Here is a 24,435-nt window from a genome sequence, read left to right on the forward strand (position 1 = left end):
AATAATGTCATACTGGGTTAGCACATCTGATAAGAGGATGTCCCCGAGATGACTGAATCCCATAGAGAATTCTTGCTTATTGCAGCAACGATAGAACAAACTTCTGGGTTCTGACATTTATTTACATAACCATAGGTAAGTGCATGTACACAAGTAAGCCTGCCAGGGAGCATCCAAAGATCCCTCTCTGGCAGTAATACTTCCGTCCTCTGATGGTATTAGGTAATGGAAACAAACTCTGAAAGGGTAAACTTTTCAGGGCCTCATAAGTAGCTCCAGGTCACAGCGCCTATTAAGACAAAGAAGAATGATATTCAGCGTTACTATGGTGATAACGTCTGCAGTTGGCTTTAGCTAAATGGCATTGATAATTCATGATTTATGACAGGATAATTAAGCTCCATAACCTTTACTGATTGGTATTTTGTGTTGGTACTTTATCTGACAGCTTTTTGTAAAAGTGTAGGGATGACACATTTATCTATTTTTTACTACAATTTACATGTGTTAAAGCTTGTGGGGCCTATTCATCATACCTTAAAACTCTCTGGAGGTAATTAGGTTAAGGACTCGCATGGAGTTCTACCTAATTACCGAAGGAATTCATCATTCCTCCTCCCCATAACTATCTATTTCGAAAAGCTGTAATTTTTTACGATGACAGGTTTTTGGGAAATAGTTATCTCTATCTACACTAACTTACTGCAGCTTGAATCCGTTCTGCGCATGCGCTGTTACATTCGTAAAGCCAGCCATGCGCAACACTGCCTACAGCGACGGTAAGTTTGTGTCCCCCCCAACCCCCTCCCTCCCCCTCTCACCTCCCCCTCGTCCCCGCACTTACCTGCCCGCTGCAGCACCTCCGGCTCCGGTGGCTGTGCTGTCACGTGTTCTCCCAGCAGCCCACAGTACAGTTTAGAAAAAAACAAACATTTTTTTTTCTAAACTTTATTGCGTTCTGCTGGGAGAACACGTGTCTGCACAGCCCCAGAAGCCAGAGGACGGACCAGAGTGCTGGAGGAAGACGCCGGGGGACTCACCAGCTGGAAGCAGGTAAGTGTCACCTGCTATTCGCCACCTTACAGTGGCGAATAGTAACTCCATCAAATTCCGAAAATACATAATTTTCGGAATTTGATGAATACCATAATTTCCATATCCCCATACTATGTATGGGGAGTGTGGAAATTAACGCAGGGGGACTTAGTAAGGAGATATCAGTGATATCTCCTGTGCTAAGTGTGTTCATGAATACTAAAATAACATTAATTAAGGAAAATGGCCTTAAAAACATTATTTTAGTGTTGATGAATAGGCCCCTGTATTAGGGTAGTTCACATTGAGGCATTGTAAGAAAAATCTGGATCCCATATATACCAACAGTTATGACTTGTATGGGACCTAAACTATTTCTAGGGTCTAACATGGGCAAGGCTTACATATTTAGGAGTATGGTATCACCAAATGAGGGTGTGGTTTGTGTGTATGGTGGGTTGGTGTGTGTGCAGATTGAGGTGTGCCCTGGTGGTGTATGCATTCATGTTTGATCGTGTGTGAGGTCAGTCATATTTGGCTGAAATGAATAGACCTGCATGTAAGTAGCGTGTTGTGCAGAAGCACTGCACAGATCAGTGTGATCTATGCAGGCTTCTGTGTGCTATCTGTGTAATAAAGTGTAAAAAATCAGAAAAAAATTGCGTGCCCTTACCCCCAAAAGCATAACCAGAACTTAGCCCGTTCTGGTACAGGAAAATTGGGGGAGGGGAAAAACAATGGGGTGGTAATGTCTTAGCAAGAGGAAACACAGTCTCGGGACCCCTGCCAAAACTTTTACCAGGACTACATATCCCAGCATGCCTGCCCGGCAGAACTTGAAGAACCTCAAGTGCCATCAGGCCACTATGAAGATATTAAAAAAAAAAGTCAGGCCACTATTAGCCAATCAGTAGCCACTATCATATACTGTAAAAAACTTATCCCCTTAGAATAACAGTGTATTACTTCAATGACTATTAATATAATAGTATTTATAGAGGACTCGCATTTTGTATAGGTTGACACAACTAATAAACAGTGTACAATTATTATAAAAATCTGGAAACATATAGAGGATCCTTCCTGCAAGATTTTTATCTTAAGCTGGATACACACTGGAGTGATGTCGTTCCGATCTGTCCGATTTCGCCAAATCGGAACGCCAAATCATGCACATCATGAAGTGTGCATGCACGATATTCACACTCCCGCAGGCGCTATCGACATCAAGCCTGACTATGTCGCTTTCGGCGCCATGCATTTTATTGAAGGACGGAACAAGTGATCGCTCCATTGTTCATTACGTAGTTCTGCTGTGTACCCAGGATCCGACATGTTGGCCCGAAGGGCCGTCATACTGGCTGGGCATACATCACTCTGTGCGTACCCAGCTGTTTAGTTCTACTACAATGGAAACATATTTATATATATTTTAATGTTAAGTTACATTAAAACTAAGGTCCATGCACAAAGCTTTAAGTAGGCTAGTATCTTGGTGATGCTTCTCTGTAACTCAGTCACAGCACATTTATTTCCAGAAGTAACTGGAAGAGGTAGACCCTAATTCTCCATCAGAAGAAATTCCATCCGCTCAGCAGGACAGAAATTGGCAATTGGCTTCATACAGCTGGGAGAAAAATACTGTTGAAGTGACTTAAAACATCTTGAATAGTAGTGAACAGCCTGAGCTGACTTTGCCAGAAACATTACTTCCGAGAGTATAAATTTAGTCTGTGAAGGAAAGTGCTTCTTTCATGAAAATCCTTAGCGCTACATGTCAGGCCTGAGGAAACCAAGGACAATTTATCCCCGGTCCAGTAAAGCATTTATATTTAAAGCCTACTAAATTTTTTGTTTCTAGTTTATTTACATTGTGGGTTGTATAGTGTTTTGTTTTGTCATTTTAGTCTGGATGTGAAGTTTAAATGAGTGTTAGACAACCCCTTCTCTAAAAAAAAAAAAAAAAAATAAAAGTGACACTAAAGAACAGCAAATCTGGTAGCCATCCCTTTAGATGGACTTAGCCCATCAGTGCTGAGAGCCGCAGTGAGGGTCTGCTTCAATACGCAGTTTTCAAATAGAGGTTAACCTACGTATTTGCTGTATGGATCAATTATGTTTTCCATGTTTAAGTGTCATCAAATATCAATTAACAGTTTATTAGATGTTGTATTGTTTGGGACAAAGGCATTAATTAATAACGTTATAAATCTCCAAAAAATATATGTGCCCACACTGTTTTTTTTTATTTGCACAAGTCACCTTTTACCACTATAGGATATGCCCTGTTTTGATTCAAACGTTCATGTTTTTCTCCTACTTTTGCTTCCTTTTTGGCATCATTTATTCATGAGAGAACTTTGGGTCTTTATTACGTGTCACCTTTTATTGCATAGGTTGAAATGGACTTGTAAGTGCAAAGTGCATATCATTTAGTTTACTGGATTCCTGTCACCTCTAACCAGCTGCAGAATTCGAGCTGTGTAGCCACCCATAAGTAGGAGGGTTACTTCTCTAACTGCACCTTTCTTTATACTATAGGGTCTGATTCAGAGATGTACACAAACCCAATGCTTGGAGCACATCTCCGATGGTGGGGGCTGTGCATGCACATGACGCGTTCAGCCATCTGAGTGACTTTACGCTTACTCAGATGGCCGATACTGCTAACATCACGACCATCGCACAAAGGCAGCAGATCTGAGATGCCAGTAGGAGGCGTCTTTTTCCTTTAGATGCCTCCTGAAGATATTAACACATATTTGCACAGCAGCTGCGTCCAGAGATACAGCCTATGTGTAAAAGCATTCATCTCTGAATCAGGCACATTCTACGCTACAAAATTAAAAGTTTTACGCCCCCGTCGACACCTCTATCTCCGTTCACAAATGCGTAAAAAATCCTTTTAACAAAAAATAGATGCATGATGTTACATACAGATTTGTGCACTAATAGAAATTACCGTTACAGAATGTATTCGATACTTATTTTCAGCAGCACTCTCAAAACAACCGCTCCTTCATTTTCAAATAGCTGTGGTGAAGGTAGGAGACCTGATACACACATTTTTGTGAATATTTGGGAATGTCGGTATTGGATCAATTTAAAACTTGCTGTTGACCTAAGCTGACCTCTTAAAGATGAGGGCTCTCTTCTGTGGTTTATCTTTAGGCCTTATGTATTTATATCATTCATTAATTGAGGATTTTGTTAAGAGCAGCGCTGTAACAGGACAGCTACCTCTGCTGGTCACACCCTCTAAACTTGTGATGTCATAATATCACACCTAGGGGGCAGGGCCACCGGCTGTAGTAAGTGGAGCACTGCCTGGAACATTCTAAGGACACTGTGGGCAGCTAGACAAGCTGCAGGGTGCCTGCCTTGAATGTCCCTACGACGTTCTGGGTGACTCAGCAGTAGGGCTACTGGCTGCAGGGTGCCCTTCAAGTCACCCTACAAGCCACATGCAGGTGCCATGGCAGAGTTGCGGTGCTGCCAAAAGCCACTGCGCCCTGCTCGACGGCACAGATTGCACACCCCTAGCTACAGCCCTTATTAAGAGACAAGTAAAATTATTACTCCCGAGACAATTAAACATTAATTTTCAACTCTTATTTTAAAGGGCATTTCAGTTTCTGATTAGTTTAATTTATTTACCTGATATGTAAAATTATACTATAAACATTGTTTTACCTTCCCTGTTTTATCCTTAAGGTTCTAACACTGTATTCTAGGAAAAGTTGTTGAGGGTGTTTCCTTTGGGCCAGTTGTAAGTCATGTAGCCATAAAAGTTAAAGTTAATTGAAAGTGGAAAATTTTGTGTAATAATAATCACAAAATATATAAAGACAGTTTTAAAAAGGAATTTTTTTTTTAGATCATGCGCCAATGTCTGACTTAATGCCTGTCAAATATAACATATCAATGTTTGGAAGAAACAAACCCTTTTGAAATATGAAATAATAGCCATAATCAACCATGTTCTCTGCTATTTACTGATAGCATAAAGTCTTTACTAACAGGTTTTGTGTTTAATTAATAGACTTTAATTTAGTAACTGAGCAAATAAATATGTAATAAAAAAAACTAGTGTATACCTTCCAACTATCCCTTATATATGCAGGACAGTAACAATTCAGTTGAACTCTATCACCATCCTAAATGTCAGCTGGCTGCCTGGTATGGTGGCAGATGTGTAGTGAGTGGGTGCACCCGCAGCGCATTGTGGTGGCTTGTAGGGATGGAGGTTTGAGTGTGGACCAGTGCTTCAGGGCCGCTTGTCACATGTCTGGAGAGGATGGATACGAGATACTGGCATTCATCATCTCGGTGTTCAAATCCCAGTGCCGACATCACAACAGGGTTAGTATACCGACACCTGTCGGTCGGTATCCTAACCCTCCCCCTAGTGCCTAACCCTAAAACCCTAACCTTCCCCCCAACCCCGCTACTTACTTTCGGGATTCCGGTGGTCGGGATGCCGACTAGTGTCAGGATTCCAGCACCGGCATTCTGACCGCCGGAATCCCATGTGCCAGGATATTGAACGTATCCTTTTCAGAGACTACACTACGAATGCAGCCATGTCCTGTATATGGGGTCCCCATTTTGGAATTATACCACTTAAAAAAGTTTGGATGATGGAAGCCATGGATTTGTGGCAACAAATAGCATTCATGGTTTTTGTGCCATGATATTAAATAAGTCCCTTTTTATTACTTATGGGGTCATCCCTGTAAACATATCAGGTGATCTCTTATTTATACTAGACTGTAGCCCTTTTTTTTAATTAAACACCAACTGATTTTTTGTTTTGTAATATAGTTAGACTTGATCTTATGCCGTACAGTACATTCCTGTTTTGCCATGCTGTCTTCTAAATACCTTAGAAACGTTTGTATTCCCACTGAGGACACTGAAATAAGGTGACCTTACATTGAGAACAAATTGAGATGGAAAACAAGTAATGAAATGATCAGCAGACTCTTTACATAGAACAAGGATAATAAATCTGGCCTCCTTCTACCTCTCAATTAGTCTGTGCTTCTAATTAATTTCCTGTCTGGCTGAGCAGTGACGTCAGAGAATACTAAACTTCCTATTGTTTTCATTTGATAGCACTCTGACCTGCAGCCTTGTCATCGTAGCTGGCAACTGGCAGTGAGTCAAGAACAAAATGACTTTGCAGCATTTGATACATTCCACTAATGCTGTATTTCCTTACAGAATTATTAACACATATGAAAGTAGCCAAGGAAAGAGCTAAATAACCATTCCAGAAAGTAATATTTTAATCTCTTAATGGGAAATTTACTGAAAACATATTTGTACAGTGCCATGAATTATGCTGGTGATAATTCAATAAAGGATAAAACTGTTTGTGCAAAGTACAATTGCCAATGTATGCCTTGATGTGTGTACATTGATGGTGCTAAAATAATACAGACAAGAGCTAAAAGGACATTTTCAGAAGGGTTAAACACTAAGGGCCAAATGTAATAGGTAGTCTGTTTTGGTAAATTGCGAGTTTGGTGCTAAACTCGCAATTTTTCACAACTCTCCAATGTAATAGGGTGTCTGTTCACTAAAACTCGCATTTTTCAGAGTTACTAAAACTCTCCATTCTCAAACTCGCATCCAGATGTTTTCACATTGAAAACAATCAACTCGCCCAATGTAATAGGGTGTCTGTTTCAGACTCGCAAAAAAAAGATTACCAAAAGTCCCCAAATAATAGACCTGCTTCAGGCTAGCGAGTACATCCTGAGCAGGTCAGATTAACACAGAAACATGCACATATCCATGAGATATGTACATGTTTCTGTGTGTACTTATGTTAAATGTTTTTAAATAAAAAAAAAAGGTGCACCCCCTCCCCAAAAGCATAACCAGCCCCGGGCTTTATAAAGCCTGTTCTGGTTCTAAAAATACAGGGGCCAAAATGCGTAGGGGGCCCCTGTATATTAAGAACCAGCACAGGGCTTTGTTGAGCTGGCCCTGGTTCTGGAAAATCAGGGGACAAAACGAGTAGGGGTCCCCTGAAAATTCCAGAACCAGCACCGAACTCTTTCTAGCGGGGGGATAATGCCACAGCCAGGGAAAACCTTTCACCGGTTTCCCTGGCCAAAGCATTACCCCTGACCGCTAGTCAGTCCAGCCCGGGGATCCCTGGGGAGTTGGGTACCCCCCCAATAAAGGGGTACCCCTCTCCAGGGCACCCCAGGCCTAGACTGATAGCCCGGGGCTTTCCCCGGCACCCTAGGGCGGTGGGTGCCGGGTTGATAGTGTAAAGTGTAAAATTAAGTTTTCAATATTGTCTTTATTTGTAGAACCACAAGTACCAGCAAGCCTCCCCTGCATGCTGGTATTTGGAGAACCACAAATACCAGCATGCGGGGCATTACGGGCCCGCTGGCACTTGTAGTTCCACAACTAAAGAAATACGTAAATAAACAAACATACACCGTGAAAGTATAATTTTAATAAAACATACATCCCCGGCCTGGACTGACTAGCGGTCAGGGGTAATGCTTTGGCCGGGGAAACCGGTGAAAGGTTTTCCCTGGCTGAGGCATTATCCCCCCGCTAGAAAAAGTTTGGTGCTGTTTCTGGAATTTTCAGGGGACCCCTACTCGTTTTGTCCCTTTATTTTCCAGAACCTGGACCAGCTCAACAAAGCCCTGTGCTGGTTCTTAATATACAGGGGCCCCCTACGCATTTTGGCCCCTGTATTTTTAGAACCAGAACAGGCTTTATAAAGCCCGGGGCTGGTTATGCTTTTGGGGAGGGGGTGCACATTTTTTTTTTTTTTTACACACAGACAGAAGCCATCACGGATCTCACTGATCTGTGATGGCTTCTCTAAAACTCGCACCTTTTAATGCTACTCGCATTAAAAGGTGTCAGTTTACATAGTCCTAAACTCGCAAATGCAGTAGCCTCGAGCTGAAAAGTTCGCAGGCTATTGAATTTGCGAGTTTCAGTACAAACTCGCACTTTTAGAAAGTGCGAGTTTGTACTGTTACTAAAACAGACTACCTATTACATTTGGCCCTAAGTTATGGACTAAGGTAACACAGTGGAGGTATCTATTCTGTGGGCTGAATTGGGCTGCAGATGACCTATTTACTGGAGCCAGTGACATTATTGAGGCACTGCCTTACTGGTATTCTTGCGGTGCGTTCTGGGGTTCCATTGGCAGGGAACCATATGGTAACAAGCATTGAGCAACTCAGGTTTCAGCATAAGGAATGTGAATCCCTTATTTAGACTAGGCACTAAAATTGAGACTGTGGGCCTGATTCAGAGGTGTACGCAAAGCCGATATTTGTGGATCTGAGCACTTTTTTATACTGCGCATGTGTATGAGTCACACTGTGCATGCACAAAATTAGATTACCGATAGCCGTCACACAGAGAACTTGGGGCCTGATTCAGAGCCGTTCGCTATTTGTGGTCGTTCGTTCAAAAACAAGGGGTGGCTATTCAAATGATCCGTTCGCAAATTGCAGTCTGTTCCCACCTCTAAGTCTGAACGAGCGAGCAAAACATACGCTCGTTTTTTTGATAAAAACGCCCCCTGGCCGCACGCACCATACGTCATGTCCGCTATTTATTAGATTAATCGAGTACATCGTACAGCGTATGAACTGCTCGCTATTCTTGTGGTTGGTGTTTTCAACCACTATTTTGCGAGCAGTTCTGAGTTAAAAAAAACCAAGTGACGTGGTCAATGACGCTGCTGTATTAATTATGCACTCCCTTAAAACGCCCGTTTTGACCTTTAAGCACGCCTGCGTTCGGATCTCCACTCCCCGTTTTCAAGCACCTTCCCCTGTTACCACCCACATACGCCTCATTCTGTCACTCAAAATAGCAGGCCCTCGCTATATTGCGTACCAACGATTTTCGGCCGCACTGACTGGTTCGCGCATGCGTACTAAAAACCGTACGCATGCGCAGATGTGCGAACATCGCTCGGAACGAGCGTACTGCCGCTAGCGAGTGGCTCTGAATGAGGGCCTTGGATGCAGTGTGATTGACAGTCAGTGAACATTTGTGGGAAGTCACTGGGGGTGTCAAGGCTAATGCAGGCGTGTCAGGACTGTTTTGGGGACGTGTCTCAGCTTGCGAATGCAAATTTGTACGCACTGGTAAAGGCCCTGGCGGCTTACTTGTGACACCATTCTGAGTGACCATAGGGTTGCTCAGAAGATCGATGGTGTGACCGATGGTGCATCTTTGTATGCACCAGACAGATATGAGACGTCACTAGTTGGCGTCTCAGTACAAGATCCTGTGTCTGTTACATTTGCATATCTTCACACAAGCTCTGCATATGGAATCGCAGCTGCATCAGGGTTTGCGTGCACCCCTGAATCAGGCCCTGAGTTAGCAGTAAAGGCCCGAAGTAGGAATTTGAGCCAAGTCTTTATGCTGTAGTATATAGTTCAAGTGCAAAACACAATAACGTAGTCAGGATGCTTAGTTGGATTCGGTACACAGATGAGACACACTGGAAGCAGTCAGAAGCAGGTATTCAAACAGGCCAGCTCAGTACACCATTGAGCAATATTGGAAACAGGCAGAAGTGGAAAGTTCAGACAAACCAGGTCGATATATAAAAATGAGCAGTGGGAGCAGACAGAAGCGGGTAGTCTTGACAAGCCAACAGCACTAACTTCTGGTAGGTTCTCTCCAGCTTTATAGTGTCAGGGAGCAGGCATTAGAGAGCATAAAGATCCACCAGCAACTCCAGCATGTGTTGTTGCATTTCCGTAGTGCCGGAGATTTACATCAGACCAACTGGTCTCTCAGACTTTGGGCAACTCTGGCAAAGGCATACAATGACAAGCAAGGATGACCTTACCCAAACGATCTTACAATCTAATAGGTGAAAAAACACAATGTTTAAAGTAGTGGAATAACTGGATCCGGTCAAAATGACGACACCAGAATGTCGGCGGGTTACGAATGTTGACATGGACTATAGGTCGACAACCAATATATCGACATTCAATAATGTTGCATGGTTAAAATGTAACATGTCAATACCATAATGTAGACCTACAGTGTTTTGTTTATTTTTAGGGTTAGGGTAAAATATGCAAAAAGAAGTCTACATTCTGGAGTCAACAAGTTAAAGGTCGACATAATGAACATGTCAACATTTTAACCATGCTGACATTTCTGAATGTCGACATATTGGTTATCGACGTAAAGTCCATATAGACATTCTGAATGTCGACTCTTGATATTAAACCCAGAATACCAGTTTTAGCTTTTGGTGTGGATACATGTTTAGAGATATATTCGCTGTGCTAGTACTGGCATGGGGCAGTTGGTAAATGCAGGTACATCATTACCTCCTGACTCTAGGCAATTGATGATTTGATGATTACAGACACTGTGCTATCGGTTCCTACTAAATTCATAGACTGCAGTCTCATTAATAGTGGTTCTGCCCACAACATAGATGTCTCCTCTGTGTTTCTGTCCACATCAACCTTATTTTTCTAACTGAATTGAAAGCTCATATAGAACCCAAATTGTTGTACAATTGATATGCTGTATGGTTTTGCAAATGCTCTGCTCATTAGAAAATGATAGCTTTAAGAACAATTTATTGGTTGTTACTTTAACAAAATAATTGAGCATTAAATGGTTTTATTAGCTGTGCGGATATTATAGCTCAGTATACCTAAAATTAAACACATGCTGACCTGCATTTTTTGATTGGCGACCTCTTAATAAAGAAACACTTTGTAGCTGTGGAAAGGTACTTCTGTCTGCGGTTGCTAGAATAGTAATAAAAATACCATTGCGTGGAAAGACACCAGATGGAAGGAATGTCAACACACTGGAACTAATTTAGGTAGATTACTCAGATTGAGAGAGAAAGCATAAGGAGAATTCCCGCTGATCCATTGCAAGAACTGGGCTGTCCCTTTAAACCAACAAACTGGATTTTTTCCCCAACAGTCACAAGCAAACCAAAGAATAAGCACTGAATGAGGTATTCTATTGTCAGATACAGAAGGCATTTTTCTGTAACCTTATCTGGCTGAATGCAGCAAGCCAACAATAACTTTAGCTACATATTTTCCAAGATGTAGCAAAATAAACAAACCTTTTTTTTATACGACCATTCAAAGAGCTCTTCTGCCAACATAATACAAAATGTGTCACTTTATCTCAAGTTTGTCTGTCTACCTATTTAATTATTATAATTATTTAACAATACACCGTATACATATGTTGGAAAGGTGGGTTGAGGGAGTTGTAGTCTATATTATGGCCATTTATTATGTGTGACATTCTCAAAAGTGCCTAGGCAATGAGTGGTGGGTAGTATGCAATGTTCTGCATAATAACATAACATGGTTCCTCACTACAACTGCTCTCTTAGTTGTCTGCACAATGCACAGTGCTAATAGTGGCTCCCAGCAGTATTACCTGTACAATCTCATTCTGCAAACTTTGCAGTTTCAGGATGTATTGCCTTCTTCCACAATGTCATCTATAGGCAGGGGATGTAGTTATCAGACCGGCGGATGGCATGCCGCCAATTTGAATTCCGATGCTGGAAGTCCGACACGGGACTTAAGATAGGCATCAAAATACTGATGCCTATCTTAATCCCAACGCCAGAACACAGACAGACGCCAGCCCGAACCAGGTAAGTCCGTGGCATCTTAGCTGTTAGCCACAGGGGGGAGGGTTAGGTTTAGGTACCATAGCGGGGTTAGTGTTAGATTTTGGTGGGGGGAGGTTAAGGTTAGGCATCCCAAGGGGGGAGGGTTTAGGGTTAGGCACCACTGGGGTGGGTAGGGTTAGGCACAAAGGGGGGAGACTTAGGTTTAGGTACGAAGAGGAAGGTTAGGGTTATGTTGCGGGGTGGGGAGGGTTAGGCTACAAGAAGGGAGGGTTAGGGAGAGAAGGGGGGAGGGTTAGTATACTTACCCGACCCCTGTCGGGATACCAACCATCAGGATGCCGCTGTTGGTATTTTGACATGAGGCATCCCGACAGCCGGCATTACATACTGATTCCCCTTTGTGCATGTGGCCTGTACTTTTTGAGGGTATGCTTACTCTTCCCTGGCAGACCCAACACTCTAGAGGGGACTGGGCTCTGGCATTTTATACCTGCACCCACTCTTGGCACCCCTATTATATTATGATTATGAAGGAGCTGCAACTACACTTAGGAACAAAACTGTAATAGAACAGTAATAAAATAAGACTGGTTAATAACAGACTGACAAAGAGGTAAGAGGATGCTGCTTGTAAGCTTACAGTCTATAGGTGAATTTTTAGGTTGAATAAGTCAAATTGAGAAATTTTATTTGGCCACAGTAGCATTTATCTTGATGTCACCGGAAAATAATAACCCAGCCTTACCCTGACAAGCAAAAAAAATAATAGGTTGTTATAGAAAAAAGTAAAAGCCAACCCTGTTTGGCAGTAATTCTGGGCACACACTGAGACGACGGAACGGTCAGTATACCCGAGCTGCCGATTTGTAAACTATACACACTTACTAATCGGCCACTCAATATATCTGGGCTGACATCATAACTGGGCAGGCATTTAAATTTGCCTGCCCAGTTGAGATGTCAGTGTTGATGGTCCCTGCAGCCAGAGTACGGGCGGTCGTAGGGTCACCCTTGCACACTTGCTGATGCACCAATAAATCTTTCAACTGTGCTGCATTGCTGACCTGATTTAGCAAAGCGAGACCAAGTGGGGGTATTACCAATCAGATTATAGCTATCATGTATCGGTACATTCTATAAAAAAAATAGCTAGAACTTGATTGGTTGATTGGCTGCTGTGGGTATTACCCCACTTGTTCTCTTTAGAAGATATGAAAAATGTCCCCCATAATCTCATTGGTGATAAGCAGTTAATTTGCTTCCCTCTCACTGTAGACATGATGGTGAGTCTATTGGCTGATATGGAGTTATTCCATGTTCTCCTCTTGTAAAGCAGATTCCTCCCTAACATACGTACCAGGTACTGACAGGTTACAAATATGCAGATACAACATAGCTTCTAAGATTTTTTTTTCTTCAAAAACATGAAGATACTTCAATTAAAGCAAATGATGAACTCTGTCAGTTCATGTGTGTTCCTGTAATTTAATGCATGAGAAAAATACATAAGCATTGTATTACAAAAGTAAAGTTTCCATTTGGACATAGGTACATTTGAAACAGGAAATCATATTGTGTGGTTTCTTTTTTTTTCTATACACATTTTACCATTGACTGTAGATTGTAAATTTATGAAAGATAACTGGCTAATATTTCTTCCGACCATAATTTTACAATTGCTAGTCTTGACGCTGCAATTAATATTATGTAGGAAATATATCTTGACCCTGTAATAATGTACTAAGTATAGTGTTGCAATTTCCTACAGTATATTATGGAATACATTATTCAGTGACCACCTTCTTACTGAGGAAAACCATGCTCCTTGCTGGCACAACACCAATAACAAACAAAATCAGAAGAACTTAACCTGGAAAACTCATTATCCATAAAGAAAAAAAAAATATCATGAGCTCATTTTTTGGAGAACGTTATGGATCAAGTAATCCGTCCCAAGGCAGTTTCTTCTAGTTTCAGAAGCCTCTTTTTTTTTAATGAGGATTACACAGATGGGAATCACTGACAGGAGAGGACAAGTCGGGCCTTCAGAGCAGGGCACATGCATGCTTCAGCTTCCTTTTTTCTTTATCAGATCTTCTTGGCTGGTGGCTCAAGGGTGGGAGCATGAAGCCGATTTTGGCATGCAGTCTAAGACAAATAATGGGGAGACGGGGAGAGATGATAAGTGGAAATTTCAAATTTTTCCAGCTGAGGATTCTAAGCAATTCCAGGTTTGCTGATTCCTTATGAAAGAGTAGCATTACAGTATGTGTATATTCTGGAGAAAATGCATGCTTACATGAAATCCCTTGTTTTACTATTTGTTTTACTGATGAGGTTTTCTGCAAGTATATAATCCCCTTTACATTTTACCTACGCCGGGAGCCCGACACCCGGCTTACCGACCGAAGGTAAGCCGGGCATGGACAGCCGCGGGGGGGGAGAGTTACGTTTAGGGTTTCCGGGGGAGACTTAGGGTTAGGCATCCCCGGGGGACTTAGGTGTAGGTGGCAGGGAAGAGGAGGTTAGGTTTCGGCACTTAGAGGGGGGATTAGGGTTAGGCACTTGGGGGGGAGGTTAGGGTTAGGCACCCCTAAAGGAGGGTTAGGGGGGGGAATTAGGTTAGCATACTTAACTTGGGACGATCGGGATTTTCACTGGTGTTGGGATGCCGCTGTTTGGGATTTGAACACTGTTGTAGACGGATTCAGTATGATTGTGGCCGGCAGTCAATCATACTGAATCCGTCTACAGCAGTGGTGTCAAACTTGCAGCCGTCCAGCTGCAGTGGAACTTCACTTCCCAGCATGCACTGCCAATTTTTTTATTAGGGCATGCTAAAACTGTTGCAGGGCATGCTGGGATGCAGCTGGATGGCCATGAGTTTGACACCCCTGGTCTACAACATATATTATACGTAACTAACAATAAAAGGCAGTAAAACTGAATTCTGTAATATTTGCATACAGTTTTGTTAAACTTGCATAAACTTGAATATTTGAGGCTTATCCATTCTTACACACAGTGCTTGCTACTACTTGTATGCTATATATTGAAGTCTTGTTGCTTTTAGTTTATACACATGTCTGATATATAAAAACCTTGGTTTTGATCTAACCAGACTTCTCTTTGGACTAAACTAACTCCCTTTTTTTCTGCCTATATAGATTTGCTTTCACATATCAAACAAAAACAACCTGGAGTACTGATAAGCATTGAATTACAGTTACCCTGCCAACATTAGGAGGACTTGTTAAGCTCTGGACATTATACTAACACTTTGTTTTGCGTGTATTTGTTTCTGATTATGGTTTATATAGTCAACACAGTTACTTTGTGGCTTTAGTGCTAATAGTGGTTGTAGGATCCCAGACTTCGGGAATATTTGGTCACCATAGAGAATGTGTTTTCCACTCATATGATTGATTACATTGCACTTCCCATGTCCTTCTAGATAATATTGCGGGACAATTTACCTTTTTTTGTTCTTTTTAACTGTCTTTTGCTTGTTGTATGTTTTTATATTTAATAAAGGTCAGTTGTATATTTAGGATAACATTTGGTGTTAATTGCAGTTGTTCATTGCCCAATTTATATACAAGATGCCACATGTTTATCCCATACATGTTGGTATCATTTTTAACTCATATATAAATGAATCAGAAAGGTGACGCTAGCTCATTGGCCCATGTGAAATATATTTTAAATGTATTTTCCAATTTTGGCGAAATTGTTTTAATCCCAACTTTCCCCTTTTTATTAGTCAGTGACTCAACCCTGGTAGCCCAACCAATTTGCTGAACAAAGTACGGTCTTGGTACACATATGTACAGGGACTACTGCCAGCTAGTCTCAATGAACATCTTTAGTTTTGGCTCCATTCTACAGAGTTCTGGAATGATTAGGAAGGCATGCCAACAGAAGTACCAGCATGTACCAGGGACTCACTGTGTTAAGCAAATGGCAGACGTCCTGTGGGAGAGAACCCACTTAAGTACTAGTGGGTGGCAGGAGGCTTAAACTGCTTAATTTGAAGCTGAACATTTCTTTCTAAACTAATTTTCAAATCCTTAGACACAATAACAACTAAACACATGTAAGTGTGATATTTTGCACTGAGGCTAGAAATAGTTACATGGACTTGTAACATTTTCTGTACACTGTCTAGACCTGTTTACATCACACTACTTCCTCCACCTGCACCTAGTAAATTTCTGTAACTGTTTTTTTTTCCACAAGAAAGAAAATGATCATCACCAAAAGAAGACGTTATCAACATAAATAGAATTTTGGAAAACTAGCAATCTTGCATTGTGGCCTTATATATATTAGCAAAGCATTAGAGATGTGCACGGACCCCTGTGTTTTGGTTTTGGCAAAACCACCCTCAAGTGTTTTGGTTCAGTTTTGGTTTTGGATTTCTTTAAAAATTTATAAAAACAGCTAAAATCATGTAACTTGGACCTGTTTTTCCCTATAGTATTATTAACATCAATAACTTTAATTTCCAGTAATTTCCAGTCAGTTTTTACCACCTCTCAGCACCTGAAATGATGGAGGGACTTAAATGCAATCCAGAACACACCGTTTTTCTAGATCCGAGTTCTGAACTTGGCATGAAGACCTGTTTGGGACTGGGTTCAACTCAGAACTCAACAGTTCGGGTGTGTTTGATTTTCGGCAGAACCGAACCGCTCTTCTCTAATTAGAATACACTGAATTGTGTCTCATTACTGCAGTAATGTAAGTAAGGTACAAGGAGAAAAGTAATAGTGAACTGTGACCATAAAGGCAGAGTGTCTCAGTATAAGAAGAATAGACAGGGTTTTAGAGCCAAAATTTATGAGGTCCTATAACCCAGAGAGACTATTACAGATGTCACACTGTGACATCAACACTTGCTGCAGTACAAATATTCTCCAATATATATCATTGCCTTTCCCCACTCCATATCATAATACTATGCAGTCATTCTGAGGGCGGTTATATTATATATAAATGCTTTTCTCCGGTTTGAAAGATCCCTCTCCCCACATGCCTCTAGGATATATATCCGTCATATGGGCTTTTACAAATATAATTAAACCCTCAATATTTTCTCTTACAACCTATGATATGTAGATATGATCAAGAACTTTTATTGAGTTTGATTAAAGTTGCAATCTGTACTAGACATCTTCATATCCACAAAGAAATTAATTTTGATATTTTACTGCAGTAGAGATTTGCTGTTTTATGCCGGGCACTGGAGATTTTAGAGCGCCTCTGGTTTATCTGTTGGCACGTGCTGTTAGAATACATTGATAATGCTGATTATGAGAAACACATTGCCCTGTGACATTTTCTTTGTAGTAGGATAAAAAGCAACTGTAACAAAACTTCTGCTTAATGAAAAAAGTTACTTTTGTTGATATATTTATGTTTAAATAACATGAATCTTTTTAATCTCTGCATGTTCATACACTGCATTGTGCTGGGACTTGTATGGTGACATCATTCTTTGCTCTATCTCTTTTCCAGTGTTTGAAAATAAAGATAAGATTGTGATCATAATGGAATATGCCAGCAAAGGTGAACTGTACGATTACATCAGTGAGAGGAGAAGACTGAGTGAAAGGGAAACACGACACTTCTTTCGTCAGATTGTCTCAGCTGTACACTACTGTCATAAGGTAAAGAGAGCACATGTTGTGCAACGCTCGGTTTATTCTGTAAATGCACAGATGGTGGTTTTGGATGGGAATCTGCACTGCCGTAAATGGTGATTTAAACTTAAATCCTCGTGCATGAGGTTATGCTGCTATATTGCATATATCATATTGCTCAGCATGTGCAATGTATTATTTTCACTCTGGTTTAAACCTTCTCTGCCAAGGTGGTCAGTGAAGTACCGCTCTGTTCTTCACCGCAGGCCCCGTAACATTGAAATGTATTGAATAATATAGCTTCTCCTCTTTCCTAATGTAAATTAAACAAGACAGGAGCTGCTGCAGATAAGTAGGCCAAGTGTATTTTTAGTGTCCCACCAGTCAGTGCAAACATTTAAAATATCACACACACACAAAATTCATGGATGGTTTCACTGAGCAAATATTTGCACAGATAAGGAGTCTTTCAGATCTCGCTGACCTTTCAGGAATATATTGGAGTTAAAAAAAAAAAAGTTTTAGTATTTTGCAGCCATAAAGAATTAAGATAACTACTTAAGCAGAAAAATTTTTCATTCCACTGAAAAAATGTGTTATGATGTTAGTATAGAAAATGTGTACATGGCTAGGCTCTCCTTGTAGCACACTGTATATTTTCTACCATATTATTGAAAAAGGAGACTTTACGATATATACATGGGTAGCTTTTATACAATATACAAAAAGCCTTCTGATCAGAGAACACATTTACTTGTCAAGAGGCATCCCACAGAACCAAAGACTGGGGGTATATTTACTAAGGTGCAGGTTTTTAGAAGTGGAGATGTTGCCCATAGCAACCAATCAGATTCTAGCTATTCTCTTCTAGAAGGTGCTAGATAAATGATAAGTAAAATCTGATTGGTTGCTATGGGTAACAACTCCACTTCTAAAAACCTGCACATTCTGGGTATAGACAAATCTCTATACTTGCTTCAGTTATAAAACCAAGCCTATAGGCCCTCTGATTGATTCACTTACATGGATTGTTCAGGTGCTTGTAATCATGGGTCTTTTTGTATCATCTTACAATGCATTGCCCAAGCCTGCAGTCACCGGAAGGGGTATGAAACCCACCACTGCATTACAACTTTTATTGCAATGTATCCTGGGGCATACTTTCCAAGTTTTATAAGTTGAAAATTATGGTGATGTCATTGCAGGAGGTGTAGGACCATGGCACTGTGAATTGTGTCATCGCAGCCCATCTCCCCACTGTACAACACAACCCCAAAATTTGCTGTATTGTTCAGCAGCGGGAATGGCCATGATGATGTGTTAAACCACAAATAGGGGTAAATTTACTAAAGTGAGAGTTTTCAGAAGTGGAGATGTTGCCCATAGCAACTGATCAGGTTCTAGCTATTATCTTCTAGAAGGTGCTATTTAAATGACCCACTAGTATCTTCAAGCCTGCAATGAAGTGGGCTGGATCTGGGAGGCTGATCTATTCTCCTGGGTGTCCAGGGCAGATACCTGATGTCTACCGGACATTCTGGAGACTAGACAAGTATGACTTGAAGTCTGGACAGAGGTGGTCTCATGAGTAAGATGTGAGCATTACATGATAGGTAACAAATAAAATGATAAAGTCAATAGAGTTGAAATAATGTGAGGAAGGCATTCATGTATATAGTAATGTGTACGTGCATGTTCTTGTAAATTCTCTAGCTAGACCACACTTGCAGTCACCTAATACAGCATTGGTGTTATCTTATTTTTAATATTACTTTTCCACTGAATAGTGATGCAATTGTGTTTGTTTCACTTCTGTTTACAAGACTATATTTCCACTATTCTTTTTATAGCAGATCCTTCCTGCTGTCTTGCTCCCAGACTAAACACTGTAGGACACTACTTGCAGGGCTAATATTCTTATGTGCCAATTGAAAATGTTAAAGCTTTGATAAACTTTGCACACAGCAATAACACATTTTTTCTCCATAATCAAAGCATAGCTTTCTGAAATGTTTATTGCATGTTGCATATGGAATCAGACTAACACTTCCAGATCTTGGCAATAAGCAGCCACGTTCTGTTCACTACAGAGAGAAGGGAGATAAAATGAGGTACAAGAAGAATCTGCTTTTACTATACACTTTGTAGGAGGAAGAATTCCAGTCATTCTCGTCTTTACCAGATAGCAAGTGACTAATAGATATCCTGTTGCTAGACTTCAGGTTGGTAATGGCACACTACAGGAATGATGCCCAGTCTATGCAAATTCACTGCCCTAGGTTTTACCTAGTCTTTGTTTATTTTACATATTTTATTTCTTGTATTAGAATGGCGTTGTGCATAGAGATCTAAAGCTGGAAAACATTCTTCTGGATGAAAATGGTAACATTAAGGTAATGTTGAAATTACTGCTTCATATTGACTGAATTATGTACATGTTATAAAGTGTCAATTCTCTAATATTGTGCTTTTGTCAGAATTGCACCTTGGGTGGTTGGCCGTCTCACACAGCCCTAGTTACAACCCTGTTCCTCCAGCATCATATTTATTTTAGGACCTCGCATATGGGCCAGGGCTAGTATTTTGAGTGTGAATTTACAGATGTGTCCTTACAGTCGCGCCAAAAAGCCCCTCTTAACAAGCCAGGTACCATGATACTCTGCTAGCACCGGGCATCTTTTTTGCGTCTTTGTTTGCCACAAAATGCGCCTATGTTGCAATGTGATGCGACTAGGACGCACCAGCAGACTGTGCTGATTAATATGATATGTGACACTTGTATATGTGTGTGCGACTGAGTCTGAATCTGTATACGAAATGCTACAATGTAGCAGCCGCAGCTTCTTTCATTTCAAGTTCCTTTGTGCTTCATATACAGACTCAGGTGCACACAGATATACAAGTGTTGCATATCAATTTAATCAGCACAGTCTGCTGGTGCATCTTAGTCACATTGCATTGCGACTTATGGTGCATACACATGGTCCAACTTGCTCGATCATTGATATCGTTGAACGATTTTTTCTACTTTAAAAATGAACGATATAGTTGAACGATTTAATCAACGATCATGAACGATTTCATGGATGATTAACGATATCTGACAGTATTTAAATGATGAAACAGATCAAGTTGCCCTGCAGGTATGGTCGACCTCAGATATTGTGATCGTCCATACGGCCACGCGCATCGTTGGTCGTTCAATGCAGAAAAGTCAACGATATGAGCGATATAATGATAAACGATATCTTTACCCTTCATATCGTCCTGCAAAGTTGGACTGTGTGTATGCACCATTAGACGCATTTTCGGCAAAGAAAAAGATGCCCAACGCTAGAATAGTTGCGCGGGACCTTGCTCACTCACGCCAGGTAAGTCGCGCTGTGTGGTGTATTGAGAGTAGATGTATCTGTATGTTAGCGAGAGAAAAGTCGTTTTCACCATTAAGTCCTCACTATGTACAAGTTTGTATAATACGGTTCCCTTACGTTGCTAAAAAAGTCACAATCTCCTTTTACCACCAAAACCTGCAGATAGCCGCAAGAATCAAAATGGAGAAACAAATATTTCTAATGATAGTTAGGATGTCCTAAGTATACAGCAGGTCCTGATATTATTATTATTATTATTATTTATTTATATGGCGCCACAAGTGTTCCGCAGCGCCTTACAAAGTACATAAACAAATATATAGTTCATTCTCTAGCCCTTTGTGTGAGGAAATACATGTGTGCAAGTGTGCCTGTGTGTCTGTGTGGGTGAGGGGGGAGTATACAGTCAGCGTAGAACAAGAAGCTGCTACCAGAACATTAGGAAGATGAAATTAAGGATTTGTTAAAAGTTATTAGCATAGTGTAAATGAAGCATCAGTAAAAGTATTGTTAGCATGTTACATGTTAGCATGTTGCAGTGCAGGTTTTCATCCAGTGCCTCTCCTCTGGCCTCTTGCAGTTTAATGCCTGGGCTGATCTGATTGTAGAACAGTCTCCTCAGAGCGAGGAGACGTCAGGCAGAATACTATGCTTAGAGAGGAACATTTCCTAGCTTCCTGTCTGAGCAGCATAGGAGCAGTGCGAACAGCAGAACAGCCGGTCATATGGAAACTAGAGTGGAGGGGAGCAGTATGGATAGTTATTAAGGGGTGCTTTGAAATGCAATATTAGCTATGGAGTTGACAAAGAGAGATACAAGGGTGCAATGAGAGAAATATATGGGGGCAATGGGAGACAGTTGAAGTAATTTCACTAGAGAGTATTACTAATAGTAAAAATCTATGCTTCATTTTATAAACCTAATCTGTAGTTTATTTTTGCAGTTTTACAGTAATTCCAGTGACTTGGTACCTTCTAGTGGCTCTTGAAAAATGTCAATTGAGTCCCATTACTTTAAACAGTTTGCTTATCACTAGAGAGCGTTTTATTTGTTTAGGACTATTTAGTGACCTCCAGCTGGTTGTGATACAATACAATGTGTTAACCTCTTGTTACTGAGCATTCACCTTACGTTTATCCTGGAGTCCCACACTTTTACACTGCAACCAAATGGGTGCAAAATTAAAGTGTGTACCGCTCATTTCAAAGAATCTATCCAAAAAATAGATTAAATCATGGTATAAGAGTATGTTCACAGAAGATTTGGTAGGAGCATTTATCTTGCTTTAATTAGTCCCCTTGTTACTCCTTGCTCATTTTTTTAATCTCTTGGCACTGGTTAACTTCTCCATAGAATTCTATGGCAACAGACGATGATCACGTATGATACATGCCAAGCACATTTATGTATGCAGCATTAGTCCATGAAAACATTGACATGAAGACAGATAGGATGTATACAGAGCACAGAGCCTAATAATCTCTTGTAACATGTTTACTATTCTTTTGATTACATCTGTCTTGAACAATTATGAAGTTTTGATTGCCACTTGTACTTATTTACATAGAATATCATATAGAAGACATTCAGGGGTATTCAATATGGGAGCGAAAACATCGTTTTTGCGTTAATATCGCACTTTTGACGTCATTATCGCAGGTTTGACTTTTACACCGTATTCAATTTCAAAGACTTATCACAGGTTCGAAAAGTCTTTGATAAAAAACGGGGATAACTTTTCACCATTGAATAGGTGTCGAAAAAAAGTGCAGAATCGGGGTTTAGGGGTGCAGGCTTAAAAAAAATAGCCTGCACCCCTGGGAATGACATTTAAAAAAGAACTGTGTCAAAAAAAGTTAAAAAAAAAAATAGGGACACCCCAAAAAATTAATAAAAAAATTGGGGTGAAAAAAAAAAAGGCAAAACATTGTTTAAAAATAGGAAAATAGGTTCAGGGCTATTCTGCAAGTATGCGGCAGGTGTTTTCTAGAATAGATTTATAGCGGCAGGTGCACAATTGCAGAATTTTTAAAAACTTACTTTAGGGACTTAAAAATATGCTAGTACCCATTTTCATGTACCCCAAATTTGATGGGACCACTTAAAAAAACGAAAAAAATAACCTAAGTGCTCTTCTGCATCACTTCTTCAGTGTCGGGAAAAAACACCTGCTGCGGCTATTTAAATCCCCGACTTTCAGTTACAGGCTAAAACGGGGGTACCCATAGTGATCCCCCATGTTTTTACAACTTTAGGGGGGGTCCTACAATTTTTTTAAGGAAAAATTCGTAACTTTACGCAAATCCAACTTCGGAGTCTCCCGTTTTCGTTAATTTTATATTGAATACGGGGATAAGCGGGCGCGCGCCCGATACTTTAACGCAGGTAAAAACTCTGATATGAAACGTAAACTTCGACAGCAAAGTTTACGTTTCATATTGAATACCCCTCATTATATTTTCTGTAGAGTTATCAATATAACACTGGAGACACCTGGGTGGGTGAGCGATATCAAGCATATTGAAAGGAAGAGTCTACACACTGGTGTGTTACAAGATCTTTGTGTCTTTGAAAGAGGGGTGACAGTTGGTGTGTGTTTAGCAAGATAGCTCAACTTACCAATGTTTCAATTAATTTGAAGTGCAATGCAAAAAATGCAATCAACAGCAGATCATTTGGTCTTGTCAACAACCATATTTGTTCAGACCATTCTAATTTATAACAATTTACCTCCAAACATTTATGGGTTTGTAATTGGGATGGGGAATCATGGCTGGCAGGAGTGCATACCTACCAATCCCCCTACATATCAGGACGAACAGCCCGATTGCAGGACAGAGAGACAGCACTCTCAAATCAGGACTATTCTAGGAATATATTGATGACTGAGCAGACAGCATTCTCTAGATTACTACAGTCTATGCACATATAATTGGTGATAACACTAGTCATTTTAAGTTACAGCCAGCGGTCTTTACTTATGAAACCTCATTGACACTTTCCCATTGGCATGACTTTTGCCCTGGATTTGCAATACGCACTCTAATAGAAATGTTTTATATCAAACAGCCAAACCATGGGACCGATTCAGCAAGGATCGCAACTGCAAATGCAATAGCGATTACGCACACAGTCTCGCTGCGATAGTATGCTAATCCATTGTGATTGCTATGCCACCGCTGCACAACATAAGGCCATCCCCTTTACTTTACACACATCCGTAATCCTTAGCTAGACTGCGAAACCATCACAGCCTAACGCACAGGGGCGTAACTAGAACTTTTTGGGCCCCATAGCAACATTTTTAAGGGGCCCCCCTAACTTAGGTCTTACACAATAACCACAGTAGTTCCCCTAAAACATTAAATTCGCACTGTAATGGTGCCCCTTATGCAATGCCCACTGTAATGGTGCCCCTTATGCAGTGCCCCCAGTAGTAAGCCCCCTGTAGTTGCCCCCAGTAATGAGCCCCCTGTAGTTGCCCCCAGTAATGAGCCCCCTGTAATGCCCCCAGTAGTGAGCCCCTTGTAGTTGCCCCCAGTAGTGAGCCCCCTGTAATTCCCCCAGTAGTGGGCCCCTTGTAGCTGCTCCCAGTAGTGAGCCCCCTGTAATGCCCCCAGTTGTGAGCCCCCTGTAATGCCCCAGTAGTGAGCCCCCTGTAATGCCCCCAGTAGTGAGCCCCCTGTAGCTGCCCCCAGTAGTGAGCCCCCTGTAATGACCCCCAGT

General features: G+C 40.9%; 1 protein-coding gene across 1 annotated transcript in view; it reads left to right on the plus strand.

Moving 5' to 3' along the window:
* Positions 1–24,435, plus strand: part of NUAK1 (NUAK family kinase 1) — an 80,934-nt gene that overhangs the window by 44,797 nt on the left and 11,702 nt on the right. Inside the window, exons 3-4 of the mRNA XM_088454367.1 lie at positions 17,213–17,364; positions 19,665–19,730. Of these exons, the coding sequence (XP_088310493.1) occupies positions 17,213–17,364; positions 19,665–19,730 (218 nt within the window). The remainder of the gene's footprint in view (positions 1–17,212; positions 17,365–19,664; positions 19,731–24,435) is intronic.

Source organism: Taudactylus pleione, unplaced genomic scaffold (assembly GCF_031769625.1).
Source record: "Taudactylus pleione unplaced genomic scaffold, aTauple2 ptg000040l, whole genome shotgun sequence".
NCBI lineage: Eukaryota > Metazoa > Chordata > Amphibia > Anura > Myobatrachidae > Taudactylus > Taudactylus pleione.